The following is a 19,586-nucleotide window of genomic DNA, read 5'->3' on the forward strand; positions in this document are numbered from 1 at the left end:
TTGTATCCTATCATTTCTACAATTTATATCCCTTAATATAAGCCATGAAAACTTTAAAAAATGGAAAAGGAAAACAAAATAGAATATGTCAAAAGCAAAACATAACGTAACCATCTAATTAATTACCATACTTTTGTAACTCCGAAAATTCTGAAAAATAACCACATAACAAAGAACTCATACATGCTTACTGTGTAATTTTTTTTAAGAATTCTTCACGTTCTTACTCATGAATATGCAAGACACTACAGAGAATTGTCTGTTTTCAAACGACAACTCATAAACTTGCAAACTAAGCATGACAAAGGCTAAACTTGGCACTTTAGTGAAACAAAAGATACTCCCTATGTAAACAAATATAAGAGCATTTAGATCACTACTTTAGTGATCTAAACACTCTTATATTTCTTTACGGAGGGAGTACAAGAAATCATTACTACAGGAGAACTAGTCATGTAAACACACAGAAACAATAAGGATAAATATTGGGTTGACCCTCCTAATTCTCCTCATATCCTAACTCACCCAAAACTTGAAAAACATCATTCACACAAAACTTAATAGAACTCATGAGATATGTTAGTATAATAAAAGTAAATCATTCACTCATGTACTGCAAAGGCAAGGTGAATAATCACTTTCAAATGATGTCCATTGTATCCTATCATTTCTACAATTTATATCCCTTAATATAAGCCATGGAAACTTAAAAACAGGTAAAAAGAAAACAAAATAGAATATGTCAAAAGCAAACATTACGTAAAAAACTAATTAATTATCATACTTTTGTAACCCCAAAAATTCTGGAAAATTACCACATAACAGAGAACTCATACATGCTTACTGTGTAATTTTTTTGAGAATTCTTCATGTTCTTACTTACGAATATGCAGAACATTACAGAAACCTGTCTGTTTTCAAACAACAATCATAAACTTGCAAACTAAGCATGACAAAGGCTAAACTCGGCACTTTAGTGAAATAAAAGATACAAAACATGATTACTATAAGAGAACTAATCATGTAAGCACACAGAAACAATAAGGATAAATATTGGGTTGCCGCCGAACAAGCGCTTTTGATAATGCCTTTTAGCTAGGCATGGCAATTTTAGCGATGCTCACATAAAAGTAGAAACTAAAATACAAAGGAAGCATCATGAACATATAGCAAACACATTTAAGCCTAACTCACTTCCTATGCATGGTAATTTTACAAGCAAACAATTTATTGGAATAAGAATCAACTAGCATAGGAAGACAAAATAAGTGTAACTTTAAAATTTTCAACACATATATATAGAGAGGAAACTTGATATTATTAATATATCTATAGGCATATCTTTCTCTCTCATAGTAATTTTTGTGGCATCATGAACTAATTCAATTATATGGCTTTCGCATAAAGCATTCTTTTCATGACCTATAAGCATATTTTTTTATTACTCTCCATATAAGCAAATTTCTTCTCATTAATAATAGTGGGAGTATCATATAAAATTTGAACACTATAGATTAATTCCATATTAAAGAGTAATGTTCGGTAGAAGAATATTCATAATTATGACAAGTTTCACAAAAATGATTATCACTATTATTGATAGTATAACTACCACCACAATAATCATCATAAGTATTAACTTTATTCTCATCATAATCAATTGAAACCTCTTCTGGAATAGTGGAATCATCACTAAATATAGTTATGACCTCTTCAAATTCACTTTTAACATTATTCTAATAAGATTCAACAACCTCTAAAATAGCGTGATCATTTGTACCTAAAGTTGTCACTCTTCTAAACCCGCTTGCATCATCATTGCAATCATCATAAATTAAAGGCATGTAATCATCACAATAAATTTTCTCATCAAAAGTAGGAGGATTAAAAAGATAATCTTCATCAAATGTAGCATCCCCAAGTTTATGGCTTTGCATATCATTAGCATTTTCTTCTAAATAATCACTCTCATCATCCATAGCATGAATAACACCAGTAGTATAACAATCATTATTTTTCAAGTTGGTGCCAAAAAAATTCAAGGTCATAAGAAGTATCAAATTATCTACCCAATCATAACCATCATAGTAAGTAGTAGGAATAACAAATTCATCATTAATAGTGCCTACACACATGGTTTCATAAGAATAAAACACAATATCTTCATCAAGTGTATCATTTTGCATAATACTTTGTGGTTCATTCTCAAAAGACAAACCATAATAGGAGCAACATTATTTGGAAGAGATACCGTTTTTATCTTTGTTCTCCTTATTTTCCTTTTCTTCTTCTTCTTCACCACCTTAGGAGTGAGGTCAAGTGATTTTTCCGAGCTTCTTGTTGGAGAGATTGGTTGGAAAGGAAGCTCCTCATCACAGCAGGTTCATTATGAGAAACAATAGAACAAACTTAGGACATCCTTTCTCTTTCATTAGTAGTAAAAGTATTCCTTTTATATTCCATTGGAATCTCTTCCTTTCTATATTTGTCTATATAAGCATTCTCATTGCAAATTACCACATAAATTATAGAGATTTCCTTTGGATAAATTTCAATTGCCTTTATGAGAATAAATTCTTTAGACTAAATATTTTTATGTGTCAACTCTTCACACCTCAAAAATAGATCAAGTTCATTATAAAGTTTAATGATGATCATATCATCACAATATTTAGCCATTATTCAATCATGAAAATACATGCATTGAAATTAAGACGATCAACTTCATTGCAAAATCCACAAGCAATGGGATGAAGAGAACATATTTTTTTAGCATAATCATCTAATATCTTAAGTCACATTTAGTTTTGTCATGTTTATGTTTCTTACAAAATGTATTATCCATAATTGCACTCTTTCACAAGGTCTATGTTCTCCACAAAAATTGACATGCTTATAAGAAAATTCTTCTTTAAAATTTTATCATGACTAGTGCAATCATCATTAGCTCTAATGACACTCATAAAAAGCATACTAACAACATTACAATCATGCTTATCATTCAAGGAACTTACACCAAACATTTCGCTAAATTCGTCTTTTAATACTTCATAGCAATTATCAGATTAATGTTTTTCAACAAAGACTATATAGATAAAGAATCTGACATGACTTCACTTCCAATTTTGTTTGTAGTTTTATTTAACAAATCAAACTAGTGAATACATAAGAAACTAAAAGATTGAATTGCAAGATATAAAGATATACCTTCAAGCACTCACCTCTCTAGCAACAGCGTCAGAAATAGCTTAATGTCTACTACGCAACTTTCTTCTTGTAGACTTTGTTGGGCCTCCAAAAACAGAGTTTGTAGGTCAGTAGAAAATATGCTTCAAGTTGATGACTTAAGATTTATCAATCCATGGAAGGTGTAGGATGAAGGCGGTTCTCTCTCAAACAACCTTGTAATCAAATACAAGAAATCTCTTGTGTCCAATACAATTGTTAGTTGTATATGTGCAGTAGTTTGGCGAGGAGATGTTCATACAAGTGTAGTATGTATGGTAGAAATAGGTTTTTGTAGTCTGAACAAATAAAACAACAAGGTAGCAAGTAACAAAAGTAGATTAAAATTGTGTCTCGGGCCTAGGCTTCATACTTTCATTAGTGCAATCTCTCAACACCATTAACATAATTGAACATCACGATAATTCCTCGATAGTGCGGTAAAGAATCACCTCGAAGTTTCTTTTCTATTGGAGAAAGTAAGATGAAATCATGTAGGTAGCAAACCATCTCAAAATTGTGTTTCCAATCAATCTATTAAACCACCCACAATGTCACGAATAGCCCTAGAGATCGTACTATGACAATACCATATGATACGTATTATTCAATCTTTATGCCTAGAGTACCCCAATGTCACCGTGGGTACCACAATTTAATTACTAGACATGCAACAAGTGATCTCAAATCCAAACTATTCAACTCAAAAATGAAGAAACTTCAAAGAGCAAGACTTAATTCACCACAAAAAAAGAGGGAGATGAACATCATAGGATCCAACTTTATTAATAAAGCTCATGATACATGAAGATCGAATCCATCAAGACCATGAGAAAAAGATTGAACACATAGCTACTAGTACATACCCTCACCTCCAAGGATGGACTACTCACACATCACCATGGAGACAACAAGGTTGATAAAGAGGCCTTCGTGGATGGGTTGCCCCCCTGTCAGAGTGCTGAAAAGGGGCTCCAAATGAGATCGCTTCGAAACAAAGGCTTGCGGCGGCGATAAAACTGTTTCTGGTCTCGATCTGAGGTTTTTGAAATATATGTGAATTTATAGGCCAGGAATTAGGTTAAAATGGAGCTGCAGGGGCCCCACAAAGCCTGTATGGCGTGGCCAGGGGTAGGCCGTGCCCCTGGGCTTGTGGGCCCCAGATTCATCTTCTCGTCCTCTCTCGAAGCTTCTATGACTTCTTATTTTCCATAAAAATCACCGTTCCAAGATATGGATTTTCTATGCAAAAAAATAGGAATTGACACTGGCTACTAAATTAATAAGTTAGTCTATGCAAATAATTTAAAACTGCACCAAAATCATAAATAATTGATGTAAATATAACATAAATACTTCATAAACTATATATACGTTGGAGAGATGTATCAAGGACTAGGCATTAGGGTTCGCCTATTGGGCTGGGCTTCCTTAGTTAGAAATGCGTGATGGCTAGCCTATTGGGTTGGGAAGTTGCTGCGTGACTGTGTTGTAGCAAAGCTTCGGTCTGGTCTGGGCCGAGCTTTGCTTCTGGCTAATTTTTAAAGCCCAATCCTGGTCCAAAAACAAAACGGCCTTGTTCTGATGCTCGAACCTGACCCGATACAGAAGGCCCAACCCGTGTTTTTTGGGCCGGGCTGTCCATGCCCGGGTTTAGTGCACAGTGCACGCTTGAGATAACACTAGACCCCTGGTATGGACAGCCCGGCCCGAAAGCCCAACTTCCGGGCCGAGCTTGAGCTCAACTTTCCAACCGAAGCCTGGTCCGAAAGTCCGAAAATAAGTCCGAAGAAGGCATGCATTATTATTTTATTAGAAATATAGCTATAATATATTTTAAATATTCCAAAAAAAATATTATTTTAATCAAGAAGCCACTGCTCATATGACCGGGCCAGGCCAGGCTCACGCCCGGGATTTTGTGGTGGGGCTTTGGCCCGAACCAAGCCCGGCCCGGAGAATGCCCAGGTTTACATGACACCATCCCCATCCACTCGGCGCACACGGTGTCCGCCCTTCTGGAACAGCCCACCGAAGCTCAGAGAAAAGAGCACCGAAAGAAATGGCCACGCGGCCACCCGTCTTCTCCACTCTCACAACGTCCTTCTCCCCCTCCCCACCTCCTCTCCTACGCCGCCTCCAAACCCTAACCCGCGCGCTTGCGTCCTCCGCCCCGCAGCCCATGGCGTCGTCTCCTCCCCTCAAGAAGGCAAGCAAGCAAGCACCCTGTCCTCCCCACCCCCACGGCGTGGCGCGTCGTTTTGTGGTTCTCTAACTGCGGCGGATGCTGCAGGTGCTGGTGCCCATCGCGAACGGGACGGAGCCGATGGAGGCCGTAATCACCATCGACGTTCTGCGCCGCGCGGGGGCGGACGTCGCCGTCGCCTCCGTCGAGCCTGGGGCCGCGCAGGTCGCCGCATCCTGGGGCGTCAAGCTTGCCGCCGACGCGCTCCTTGCCGACCTGGCCGAAGCTGATTTTGACCTTATCTCGCTTCCCGTGAGTCACATACACCGTCCCCTTGCCTGTACCTGTTAACGCTGTGTCTCCTTGCTTCGGGAATATTACGAAATGTGGTTATTGTGGCTGGTGGTTTCGGACCAACGTTTTGTTTGCTAAATTGTTCCCTTTCGTTGAACAAAACCTTGTAATTGAAGCGAGCTCTACTGGACCATAATTAGATGCCTTGGTACCATAAAGTAGTGGCGACAAACAGTCAAGGGATGTGCATTTGGTTATGTAATAAAGGTATCATATGTTTATCTACATCGCAAATTGTATACATGACCCTTCTCAATCCAGTTTAGGGATGAACTAAAATTTTGAACATAAGAAATGTAACTCTACCATCGTTTCCCAGATTTAGGAGGATGAGTGTGCTCTGTGTCGCTAACTTACTATTTCAAGCTCTTTACCTGTGTTGTTCTGGATTGGTTGCCTTTGGCTATTATACGTGGAGAGAACATCATGGTGTTGTATGACACATGTCAAGTTTGTTGTTAGAAAAAAAAGGACAGACCCAGTGCTAGAAGCTCACACACCAGTTGAGGTCTGTGTGTAGTCTTTGCGCCTCTCTACTAAAAACAGACTAAATAAGAAACATTAGGAATTAGTCTTCTTGTTCAAGAATTGATCCGTCTATTTGGTTGCTATATGTATCATGGTTTTCTTATTACTACAATTTTTTGGAGTGTTGGTATCCATGAACTCTGTTGCTTTATTCTGACCTTTTGGTTTATTTTGATCGTGTTCTGTTCAGGGAGGGATGCCTGGGGCTTCCACCTTTAGAGACTGCAAAATTTTGGAGAATATGGTTAAAAAACATGCAGAGAAGGGCAAGCTTTATACTGCAATATGTGCTGCACCAGCTGTGGCGTTGGGAGCTTGGGGTTTGCTCAATGGATTAAAGGTTATACTTTCACCCATTATTCTGTATTATCAGCTTTCATTTGGGTGAAGCTCATTCGAGTGTCTGTGATAGGCAACTTGTCATCCTTCAGTCATGGACAAACTTCCTTCAGAGATGCAAGCTGTAGAATCAAGGGTACAGATTGATGGGAATTGTGTGACTAGCCGTGGGCCAGGAACAACCATGGAGTATTCTGTTGTTTTGGTTGAACAACTGTATGGCAAAGAAAAGGCCGATGAAGTTGCTGGGCCAATGGTAAGAATCGTTTTTCAGCGTTCTCTTAGATGTCCGTTGCAGAGAAGTTATCCTTTTGTTTCCCACATGTTCATGGTCCTCTACTAGGCAGTTTTGCAGTGCCATGTTGCATCTTTATGGTGAAATAATCAGGCCATTGTGTTTCTTGATAGGCCTAGGCACTGGTAGTCCTGCAGTTTTGTACTATGTAGGGAAGAAAATTTGTTCACCATCTTGTTCTGTATCTTATACTCCCTCCGTCCCAAAATAACTGTCTCAACTTTGTACTAACTCTAGTACAAAGTTGTACTAAGCTTGAGACACTTATTTTGGGACGGAGGGAGTACTTCACCCTGCAAAATTGATAAAATAAGATTCATCTCTTGTTATGTCCTCAGAAATCATTCACATTGCACCTTCATAGAATAACTACAAACAATTATTCTGGGCAAAGTAGCTTTAGTCTTCTGTGAAATCATTATTTGTCTAAAGATGTTATCATTTGGCTTTGGCAGATGATGAAATTTATCACTTTAATTTTAGCTGTATATTAAAATTGGGTGAAAAAAGTCCATTTTACTACCCTGAATAAAGTGGGTGGTTCACTTTACCCCATGATCTATTTTTCGGCTTGTTTTACCCCCCAAACAAACCCAAACCGGACAACCCCCCCCCCCCCCCCCCCCCCCCCGGCTGGTTTTTCTCCACCCGCTGCTGATGTGGCACTAGTCAACGGCGGTTTTGATCTGGGTGGGGCCCCCTTGTCAGGTTTCTCTCTCTCTCTAGTTAATAGATTATTTAACTCAGTCTAAAAATTGTGGGGCCCCACTGTCATAGAGTAGACTAGTGGTGGGTGGGTTAGTACTAAAGGGGGATTAGGCCCCCAAGTTAAGTTGGGGCCGGGCCCCACTGGTAGAGAGCCAGCCGGCCTCTCTGGCTGTGCATGCCTGCACAGAGAGGGCGCTGGCGGGCTCGACCAGAGCTAGATGCGGCGTGGGGGGTGCGGCAGCCAGCGGCGGGCGCAGGCCAGCGCGGTTGGGGTGGCCGGGTGCAGCGACAACGGTGAGTAGAGCTGGGACGCAGCAGCAGCGCAGCAGCGGCAGGCGAGCAGCAGCTGCGGCAGCGGGCAGGGCTGCACGGGCGGGCGTGTGCGGCTGCGGAGAGGCAGAAGCGCGGGCGACGGGCGGTCTGGGCAGGAGTGGGCGCGCCCGCTGGGCGGTTAAGGCTGCGGAGGGAGCGGGCAAGCACGCTCGGGAGCGGAGCTCCGGTGGTTCGGCCATGGCGGCCGAAGCACGGGGACGACGACTAAACAGTGAATTCGAAACTAGAGGCACGGTTGGACGGGCTGAGGGCTTGTACAGGCGGCTGCGGAGGTGCTGAGCACAGAAGTGTGCTCGGACGTGAGCGGCAGCAGCGGTGAGCGCGCCGGCGAAGCGAACGGCAGCGACGAGCTTCGCCTCCGATGGCAGCGAGCGATGGAGTGACATATTGGAGCGGGGAGAAAAGGGGTTTCGCGCGTGAGCTCACCGTGGAGGCCCGTAGGCCCGGTGAAAGCTTAGGAGCAGTAGGCCGACCGAAATCAAAGAGGATTGCTGGCGGTGGTCCGAGGAAGAAGACGACATGGGCGATGGCGTTGGCGCTCCTTGGCTTCGATCCGGTGACGCAGGCGAAGTAGTGGACGACGACAGAGAAGATGGACGTGTGGTCTAGGCGCCGGGGAGCGCGGTGGGCACGAGGACGAGGTCGGCCATGGCGGCGATGCGGTGACGAAGGCCTCGGGCGTGCGCCCGCGCGCGCGCGAGAGAGAAACCTGACAAGGGGGCCCCACCCAGGTCAAAACAGCCGTTGACTAGTGCCACATCAGCAGCGGGTGGAGAAAACCAGCCGGGGGGGGGGGGGGTTTTGTCCGGTTTGATTTTGTTTGGGGGGTAAAAGAAGCCGAAAAATAGATCAGGGGGTAAAGTGAACCACCCACTTTATTCAGGGTAGTAAAATGGACTTTTTTCAAATTGGGTAAATTCTATTTAGAACCATTGCCATTTTGGGAACACAAATCACTCTTTTGACTTTAAAACTGTAGATTGACATCCTTGCTAAAACTGGTTATTAAGTGGCTTATGCAATTATATATGTTTTTTGTTTGTACTTCTCTGCATTCAGGTTCTGTATTGAACGATTCAACAGATTGGTTTCCTTCTGTTTGCCAAAAAAAAAGATTAGTTTCCTTCCGATGGTTGATTTCTGTTAGCGTTTTGCAACATTATCTTGCTTTCCTTTGTCCTACCGAGGTGTAGTTCTCATATTTCTGCAGCTGTTGTTTATACATGTCAACTAAGTGATTTTGTCCTTCTAGGTAATGCGTCCCCAGCATGGCGCAGAGTTTTCAATGAAGGAGCTGAATTCGACCAGTTGGAATGTTGGTGAAAATCCTCAAGTATGTATTGTTCATTACAAAAACCTAATTATTCCACATTCATTTGATTTATTTTCATGGCATAGTGTGCTATAAATGTGATCATTGGTGATACCATTATTGTAGCGTAGAGCCGTAGACTACACAGTAGAACTGGGCAAATAAGTAAAGTTTGTTAAATGCAAGAAAGATGAGGTATTAAAAATGTAACTAGGCAAACCAAGTTCCTTAATTACAAAGGTGGGATTGGGTAGTATGGGTTTTATATGCGCAACCATGGTTCTGGTGCAAATATTGTTCCTTAGCATGGTGGAGAATTCATTGTGTGCTCTTTGTAAAGCTAGATCACTAGGTTTTGATAGATTGAAGATGAGAGCAGGCATATTCAGTATCTCAGCTTTTCTGTTTGAGATGTGTCTCCTTCAGAAATTTGCCTTTCTAGCTTGCTCTGCACATATGGAGGGAGGGATGAAAATTATATCTGCTAGCATAGTACACACGACCCAAACACAAATTAGTGCATGACTAATGTTAAATAATAGGAGCCACTAGAAAGCAACTAAAATGCTATTTAAATCAACAATTTACCTGTTACATGTCTGATTTCTTATATTTTTTTCATTTTACTACATGCCGAGTTCCGACTGTATAGTGCTAGATTAACAGTTCAATATCTTGTTCTCCTGCTGCAGATTCTCGTACCAATTGCTAATGGCACAGAGGAGATGGAGGCAATTATGATAATTGACATTCTTCGAAGGGCGAAAGCAAATGTTGTCGTTGCATCTTTGGAAAGCACTTTGGAGATTGTTGCATCCAGGAACGTGAAGATGGTTGCTGATGTGCAGTTGGATGATGCCCTTAAGCAGCAGTACGATCTCATTTTGTTACCTGTAAGTTCCATACACCACTTTTGACCATTATTAGCATTAACTTTTACTCCCTCTGTTCACAAATTTTAAGATGTTTTGGATATTTCAATGTGGACTACATACGGACTGCAATGAGTGAACAAACACACTAAAACGTGTCTATGTACATCCGATTCAGAAAAAATGTTAGAGCATCTTATATTTTTGAACGGAGGGAATATATAATATGACCTCACCTTTTTATTTTTGATAGGGTGGTCTTGGTGGTGCCCAAGCATATGCCAAATCAGATAAACTGATCGGTTTGATCAAGAAGCAAGCCGAGGCAAACAAACTGTATGGAGCAATATGTGCCTCCCCAGCAATTGTCCTTGAGCCACATGGCCTGCTGAAGGTATAGCGTGCGATAAGCATTAAATCCAAGCAAAACAGACATACTGAAACGGTTCTATAACTCACAACCTCATTTACACCAGGGGAAGAAGGCTACATCCTATCCTGCTATGTGGAGCAAACTCGCGGACCAAAGCGAATGCAAGAACAGAGTCGTCGTGGACGGCAACCTGATCACTAGCCAAGGTCCAGGCACTTCCATGGAATTCTCGCTTGCCATCGTGGAGAAGCTTTTTGGTAGGGAAAGGGCCTTCGAGCTGGCCAAAGCAATGGTTTTTGTGTGAGTTCTGCTGCTACGATGAAGTTCCTGGTCAGACTAGAGTGGCGCTGTGAATATACGAGGGGATGCTGTGTTAGCTGGTGGCCTTTGTTTCTTACTAGTACAATAACGCAACAGCTCGTAATGGATGGAAATGCAATAAAAAGTTAAGATGAATACGATGCAGTTAAGAATGTGGAATGACACTACTTTTTTTTGCCGTGGTACAAAGATACGTTGTTTGTTAGCACATCAACTAAAAATTTTGGAGGTTCGGTCTGCCAAACAGTAGTTCGCGAGTCCTTTGCTCTACCAGCTAGCATATTCGCCTGTCTTATTGGCTTCACCGGAACAAGAGCCCAGAGCAATGATACTCCCTCCTAATATAAGATCGCTCTTATATTATGGGATGGAGGGAGTAGAAGCCAACAGAATTACATTCCTCATAGATAGCCACTGCCGGCCCTAGTTGAGTTGCCATAATTCTGCATCACATCAACAACCTCCATTGCAATCTGCTTCAACCAGAAGGTTGTTACATCCAGTATCATTCGCCAGAATTAGACCGTCCCTGAGTCCATGAGCTTCTACCGTCGCAGCATCTTCAACGAAGGGAATGCCGCCAGGAAGAAGCCTTTGTCATCACACAGGATAGCCCCAGATCCCCCAGAGCCCCTGCCATCATCAAACGCGACATAACATTCAATTTAACAAAGCCCTTAGGTTTTGTTGTAACATCCTGCTGCTCCCTTTCTTCTCCCTTGGAAAGTTCTTGTCGTTTGACTTGTCCATGGGTAAGCACACTTGTTGTATCTTGTTGGAATTCCACGACTCAGAAGCTGTGTCTATGAGTTCATTCACTAAATGTGGTGGGTCCTTGGACAAGCAAACCACTGGCCTCATATTTGCATTCCTCGGCAACCAATTGTCACTTCAAATTGAGGTTGTGGCTCCATTCCCAATTCTTCTAATAAGAGCATCTACAGGCGGACTTCACAAATCCGGTCCCTCAAACGCCCGCGGACGCGTTTAGGCGCGTCCACGGGCACTGAGCACTCCTCAAAAAATTTAATCCACACCCGAACACCTCAATTACCATATCTCAAATCCATACAAACTCATGCAACTACGTCAACGCACACACATCGTCCGGCTACTTCATCACACTACACTAACATGCCATTGGACTACCAAAATTTGGCATGTTTGGCTATGATGGAGTTCATCCACGGCTGCCCTTGCCCTCCCCGGCGCCCTTGCCGTCCTTCTCGTGGAAGTACCGGTCGAAGATACAGTACGGATCAAGCCGGATGTGCTCGTCGCCGGAGATGCCCTCGCCGTCGCTGTCCTCCTTCGGTGGCAGACCGGCCATGGCACTGACCGCCCGATTCTATTCACGGGCGAGGGCGCGCGTGTTCCTCTACTGCCGTTTCTTCACAATGCGAACGCGGATGGCTTCCTCCTCTGCGGCCGCTATAACGCCCTCGATGCAGCTATATCTCCCATGTGTCGAAGCACGACTTAGAGGCATAACCGCATTGAAAGCAATGTCGCAAGTGAAGTAATCTTCATAACAACCCATGTAATACATAAAGGGGAACGAGATACATAGTTGGCTTACACTCGCCACGTCACACAAATATATAAATAAGTCATTACATTCATCCAAATACACTCAAGGTCCGACTACAGAACCAAAATAAAGATTAACCCCAAATGCGACAAAGTCCCCGATCGCCTCAACTGGGCACCACTACTGATCATCTGGGAAAGACACGTAGTAACGACGAGAGTCTTCATCGAACTCCCACTTGAGCTCGGTCATATCATCTGGAGCGGTATCATCGGTCCCTGCATCTGGTTTTGGAAGTAATCTGTGAGTCACGGGGACTCAGCAATCTCACACCCTCGTGATCAAGACTATTTAAGCTTATAGGTAAGGTAAAGGTATGATGTGGAGCTGCAGCAAGCGACTAGCATATATGGTGGCTAACATACGCAAAAGAGAGCGAGAAGAGAAGGCAAAGGCACGGTCGAACAACTATGATCAAGAAGTGATCCTAGAATAACCTACGTCAAACATAACTCCAACACCGTGTTCACTTCCTGGACTCCGCCGAGAAGAGACCATCACGGTTACACACGCGGTTGGTGCATTTTAATTAAGTTAAGTTTCAGGTTATCTACAACCGGACATTAACAAATTCTCATCTGCCCATCACCGCGGGCACGGCTTTCGAAAGTTCAAATCCCTGCAGGGGAGTCCCAACTTAGCCCATCACAAGCTCTCACGGTCGACGAAGGATATTCCTTCTCCCAAGACAATCCGATCAGACTCGGCATCCTGGTTACAAGACATCCTCGACAATGGTAAAACAAGTCCAGCAACACCGCCCGAATGTGCCGACAAATCCCGATAGGAGCTGCACATATCTCGTTCTCAGGGCACACTCAGATGAGACATCCTACGAGTAAAACCAACCCTCAAGTTGCCCCGAGGTGGCCCCGCAGTCTACTCGGTCGGACCAACACTCAGAGGAGCACTGGCCCAGGGGGGGGTTTAATAAAGATGACCCTTGGGCTCTGGAAACCCAAGGGAAAAAGAGGCTAGGTGGCAAATGGTAAAACCAAGGTTGGGCATTGCTGGAGGAGTTTTATTCAAGGCGAACTGTCAAGGGGTTCCCATTATAACCCAACCGTGTAAGGAACGCAAAATCCGGGAACATAACACCGATATGACGGAAACTAGGGCGGCAAAAGTGAAACAAAACACCAGGCATAAGACCAAGACTTCCACCCTTTACCAAGTATATAGGTGCATTAAGATAAACAAGATAATATGGTGATATCCCAACAATAAACAAGTTCCAACAAGGAACGATCTCCAATCTTCACCTGCAACTAGCAACGCTATAAGAGGGGCTGAGCAAAGCGGTAACATAGCCAAACAACGGTTTGCTAGGACATGGTGGGTTAGAGGTTTGACATGGCAATATGGGAGGTATGATAAGCAAGTGGTAGGTATCATAGCATAGGCATAGCAAAAGAGCGAGCATCTAGCAAGCAAAGATAGAAGTGATTTCGAGGGTATGGTCATCTTGCCTGCAAAGTTCTCCGAGTTGCCTTGATCCTTGTAAGCGTACTCAACGGGCTCCTCGATCACGTACTCGTCTCCAGGCTATACCCAAACAAGAACAACAAGCAAAAGGGAACACAATCAACCACGTGCAATGCTCAAGCAACATGATGCAAACATGGTATGATATGCGGGATGCGATAAGTGATGCATATGCATGATTTGTAAAGGAATGATTGAACCTGGTCTCAACTTGGAAAACCAAGAGTGCCACTGAAAAGGGGAGTTGATTTCGGTTGAAATCGATATAAAGATCACCGAAATCGGATGCACGGTTTGGAAATGGCAAGCAAAACAAATATGGCACTGGTCTGCGATAATCAACACGAGACCAACTAAATGCATCAAGAACAACATTCTACAGCACTCCAACATGGCAACAAAATACAAGGCAGGGATCCACTCATGATGCTTGACAAAAGATGAACACTGAGCTACGGCTAATTCACTTATTAACAGGTTCAAACAAGTATGGCAAAAGTGCAAATGATAATAGGTTTCAGACTTAGCGAAATTAACAGTAAGTCAGGAATTTATTATCAGGAAGCAAAGTTTAGAGCACGAAAACTACATGCTACAGGAACATATCATGGCATAGCAAGGCATGGCATGAAGCTACTCTAAGCATATAACAAAAGTCCCTTAGTGACCATGAGCCAAAAGGGATTAGAAAATACAATTGCAAGCATGAGAACATAGCAAAAATATAAACAGATTCAGACTTGGTGAAAACTGGAGCATGGCAAAACAGTTAACGAGTAGGCATGTTTACGAGCTTGATGCACTCATTACGAGGCATTGCATGATAATCTAAGCATGCACCCAGCAAATAGACATGACATAGAAGCTAGACATGGCAAGAACAACAACATAGCATGCACGGATCAACAACAACAAGCTCGGCAAAATCGCTAAACATGTTAACAATCTACTAGGAACATTTTATAGTAAAAGTAGAGCTCGATTGACTCAAGCTAGGGTGATCCATAATTGCAAACAAAGACATGGATGGATAGAGCACAACATTATCTAGAAAACATCCTTACTGATCATGCTCAAAAGAGGCACGGATCACTAGGAAACAACATGAACATATGGCATAAAAATAATGACAGGGCAAGGACTTAGTGAAATTCCAAGTCCCTGAAATCAGCATCATTGAGTAAGCTACTTTGCATGCTTGTGCTAGTCACCACAAAGATCACAAAAATACATGGCATACACCCCTGTAAAGATGGCATGACATTCTACAAAACACATGTAGAGCTCAGGATCATATCATGCACATATTAATCATGGCAAAAATGACAAAAGTGCATTTGCTGAAACAGATCTGAAACTTTCCTCACATAGCCCTCTTCCAACAGCATTTTCGGCATCAAGATGAGCTTAAATAAAAATTATGCAATGTGATGAAATGATGTACTCGCCGGGACGAACATTTTGATATGCTACACGCACGAATCGGAGCTACGATGAGGAAGTTATGACATGTCAAAGATTGCAAAAATGCTAGGGTTTAGGGACGAAAAACTCAACCCAACGAGTCCAGATCTGGATTTTGCGCGGGTACTGTAGCAGTTCGCCGGAGTTACTCGTTGTCGCCGGACTTGCCGAAGTGGAGCGAGGAGGAGGGGTCGCCGGGGCCGGCCGGACGGCGAGGGGCGCCGCGGTGGTGGTCTTGGCGACGAGGGACGTCGCCACCGGCGTCGGACGGCGAGGATGGACGCGGCGGCCGGTCGGGGCGGCGTGCCGGAGTTGAAGCTTGCCGGCGAGAGGCGCGGCGAGGGCGGCGGCCGTCGCGGGCGGGGAGGCTCGGGCGCGAGGAGGGAGACGAGGGCTCAGGCGGCGGAAGGAGATGGGCCGGGTGTTGGAAATATGCCCTAGAGGCAATAATAAATTGGTTATTATTATATTTCCTTGTTCATGATAATTGTTTATTATCCATGCTAGAATTGTATTGATAGGAAACTCAGATACATGTGTGGATACATAGACAACACCATGTCCCTAGTAATCCTCTAGTTGACTAGCTCGTTGATCAATAGATGGTTACGGTTTCCTGACCATGGACATTGGATGTCGTTGATAACGGGATCACATCATTAGGAGAATGATGTGATGGAAAAGACCCAATCCTAAGCCTAGCACAAAGATCGTGTAGTTCGTATGCTAAAGCTTTTCTAGTGTCAAGTATCATTTCCTTAGACCATGAGATTGTGCAACTCCCAGATACCGTAGGAGTGCTTTGGGTGTGCCAAACGTCACAACGTAACTGGGTGGCTATAAAGGTACACTACAGGTATCTCCGAAAGTGTCTGTTGGGTTGGCACGAATCGAGACTGAGATTTGTCACTCCGTGTAAACGGAGAGGTATCTCTGGGCCCACTCGGCAGGACATCATCATAATGTGCACAATGTGATCAAGGAGTTGATCACGGGATGATGTGTTACGGAACGAGTAAAGATACTTGCCGGTAACGAGATTGAACAAGGTATCGGGATACCGACGATCGAATCTCGGGCAAGTACCGTACCGCTAGACAAAGGGAATTGTATACAGGATTGATTGAATCCTTGACATCATGGTTCATCCGATGAGATCATCATGGAACATGTGGGAGACAACATGGGTATCCAGATCCCGCTGTTGGTTATTGGCCGGAGAGTTGTCTCGGTCATGTCTGCATGGTTCCCGAACCCGTAGGGTCTACACACTTAAGGTTCGATGACGCTAGGGTTATAGGGAACATATATACGTGGTTACCGAATGTTGTTTGGAGTCCCGGATGAGATCCCGGACGTCACGAGGAGTTCCGGAATGGTCCGGAGGTAAAGATTTATATATGGGAAGTCCTGTTTTGGTCGCCGGAAAAGTTTCGGGTTTTATCGGTAATGTACCGGGACCACCGGGAGGGTCCCGGTGGTCCACCAAGTGGGGCCACCAGCCCCGGAGGGCTGCATGGGCCAAGTGTGGGAGGGGACCAGCCCCAGGTGGGCTGGTGCACCACCCCACAAGGGCCCAAGGCGCCTAGGGTTTGGGGAGGGGGCGCCTCCACCTAGCTTGGGGGGGCAAGTTTCCCCTCTCCCCCCCATTGGCCGCCACCCTAGATGGGTTTGGGGCTGCCGCACCCCTTGGGGTGGAAACCCTAAAGGGGGCGCACCCCCTCCCTCTCCCCTATATATACTTGAGGACTTTGGGGCTGCCAACACATGAGTTTTGACCTCTCCATGGCGCAGCCCTGCCTCTCTCCCTCCTCCTCTCCCGTGGTGCTTGGCGAAGCCCTGCAGGATTGCCACGCTCCTCCACCACCACCACGCCGTTGTGCTGCTGCTGGATGGAGTCTTCCCAACCTCTCCTTCTCCCCTTGATGGATCAAGGCGTAGGAGACGTCACCGGGCTGCACGTGTGTTGAACGCGGAGGTGCCGTCCGTTCGGCACTAGGATCTCCGGTGATCTGAATCACGACGAGTACGACTCCATCAACCCCGTTCACTTGAACGCTTCCGCTTAGCGATCTACAAGGGTATGTAGATGCACTCTCCTTCCCTCGTTGCTAGATTACTCCATAGATTGATCTTGGTGATGCGTAGAAAATTTTGAATTTCTGCTACGTTCCCCAACAGTGGCATCATGAGCTAGGTCTATGCGTAGTTTCTATGCACGAGTAGAACAAAAGTTGTTGTGGGCATCGATTTTGTCAATTTGCTTGCCGTTACTAGTCTTATCTTGATTCGGCGGCATCGTGGGATGAAGCGGCCCGGACCGACCTTACACGTACTCTTACGTGAGACTGGTTCCACCGACTGACATGCACTAGTTGCATAAGGTGGCTAGTGGGTGTCTGTCTCTCCCACTTTAGTCGGATCGGATTCGATGAAAAGGGTCCTTATGAAGGGTAAATAGAAATTGGCATATTACGTTGTGGTTTTCGCGTAGGTAAGAAACGTTCTTGCTAGAAACCTATAGCAGCCACGTAAAACTTGCAACAACAATTAGAGGACATCTAACTTGTTTTTGCAGCATATGCCTTGTGATGTGATATGGCCAAAAGGATGTGATGAATGATATATGTGATGTATGAGATTGATCATGTTCTTGTAATAGGAATCACGACTTGCATGTCGATGAGTATGACAACCAGCAGGATCCATAGGAGTTGTCTTAATTTATTTATGACCTGCGTGTCAACATAAACGTCATGTAATTACTTTACTTTATTGCTAAAGCGTTAGCCATAGTAGTAGAAGTAATAGATGACGAGACAACTTCAAGAAGACACAATGATGGAGATCATGATGATGGAGATCATGGTGTCATGCCGGTGACAACGATGATCATGGAGCCCCGAAGATGGAGATCAAAAGGAGCAAAATGATATTGGCCATATCATGTCACTATTTGATTGCATGTGATGTTTATCATGTTTTACATCTTATTTGCTTAGAACGACGGTAGCTTAAATAAGATGATCCCTCACTAAAATTTCAAGAAAGGTGTTCCCCCTAACTGTGCACCGTTGCGAAGGTTCGTTGTTTCGAAGCACCACGTGATGATCGGGTGTGATAGATTCTAACGTTCGAATACAACGGGTGTAAGCCAGATTTACACAGCAAAAACACTTAGGTTGACTTGACGAGCCTAGCATGTACATACATGGCCTCGGAACACGGAAGACCGAAAGGTCGAGCATGAGTCGTATAGAAGATACGATCAACATGAAGATGTTCACCGATGTTGACTAGTCCGTCTCACATGATGATCGGACACAGCCTAGTTGACTCGGATCATGTTTCACTTAGATGACTAGAGGGATGTCTATCTGAGTGGGAGTTCATTAAATGAACTCAATTATCATGAACATAGTCTAAATTTTCTTTGCAAATATGTTGTAGATAAATAGCTCACGTTGTAGCTCCATGTTTCAATACGTTCCTAGAGAAAGACCAAGTTGAAAGATATTGTAAGCACTGATGCGGACTAGGTCCGTAGTCCGAGGAGTGTCCTCACTGCTACACAGAAGGCTTACGTCTTTGATGCACCGCTCGATGTGCAAACCCCTACAACGTCGTCTGTGGATGTTGTGAACACCTGACAGACACATCCTGATGACTACTTGATAGTTTAGTGCACCATACTTTACGACTTAGAATCGGGATTCCAATGACGTTTTGAACGCCATAGAACATATGAGATGTTCCAAGAGCTGAAATTGGGATTTCAGGCTCATGCCCGTGTTGAGAAGGTGTGAGACCTCTGACAAGTTCTTTTGCCAACAAGATGGAGGAGAATAGCTTAGCTAGTGAGCATGTGCTCAGAATGTCTGGGTGCTACAATCACTTAAATCAAGTGGGAGTTAAACTTCCAGATAAGATAGTGATTGATAGAGTTCTCTAGCCACTATCACTAAGCTACTAGATCGTCGTGATGAACTATGACATGCAAGGGATGGAGTTGATCCCAGAGCTGTTCGCGGTGCTTAAGACCGCAAAAGGTAGAAATCAAGAAGGAGCATCAAGTGTTGATGGTTTAATAAGACCACTGGTTTCAAGAAGGGCAATGGCTAGAAGGGAAACTTCATGGATGGCAAATCAGTTGCCGCTCCAGTGAAGGAACCCAAGGTTGAACCCAAACCCGAGACTAAGT

The 19,586-nt window shown here is 43.9% G+C and overlaps 1 protein-coding gene across 1 annotated transcript; it reads left to right on the forward strand.

Moving 5' to 3' along the window:
- Positions 1-5,208: 5,208 nt before the first annotated feature.
- LOC125520980 (protein DJ-1 homolog A) lies at positions 5,209-10,980 on the forward strand. The gene is made up of 8 exons (XM_048686019.1): positions 5,209-5,434; positions 5,519-5,722; positions 6,483-6,632; positions 6,705-6,887; positions 9,220-9,300; positions 9,972-10,172; positions 10,405-10,545; positions 10,628-10,980. Exons 1-8 carry the CDS (start codon positions 5,288-5,290, stop codon positions 10,826-10,828), a joined length of 1,308 nt encoding a protein of 435 aa, XP_048541976.1. The 5' UTR covers positions 5,209-5,287; the 3' UTR covers positions 10,829-10,980.
- The last annotated feature ends 8,606 nt before the right edge of the window (positions 10,981-19,586 follow it).

The sequence above is a fragment of the Triticum urartu genome, chromosome 7 (genome assembly GCF_003073215.2).
Source record: "Triticum urartu cultivar G1812 chromosome 7, Tu2.1, whole genome shotgun sequence".
Lineage (NCBI taxonomy): Eukaryota > Viridiplantae > Streptophyta > Magnoliopsida > Poales > Poaceae > Triticum > Triticum urartu.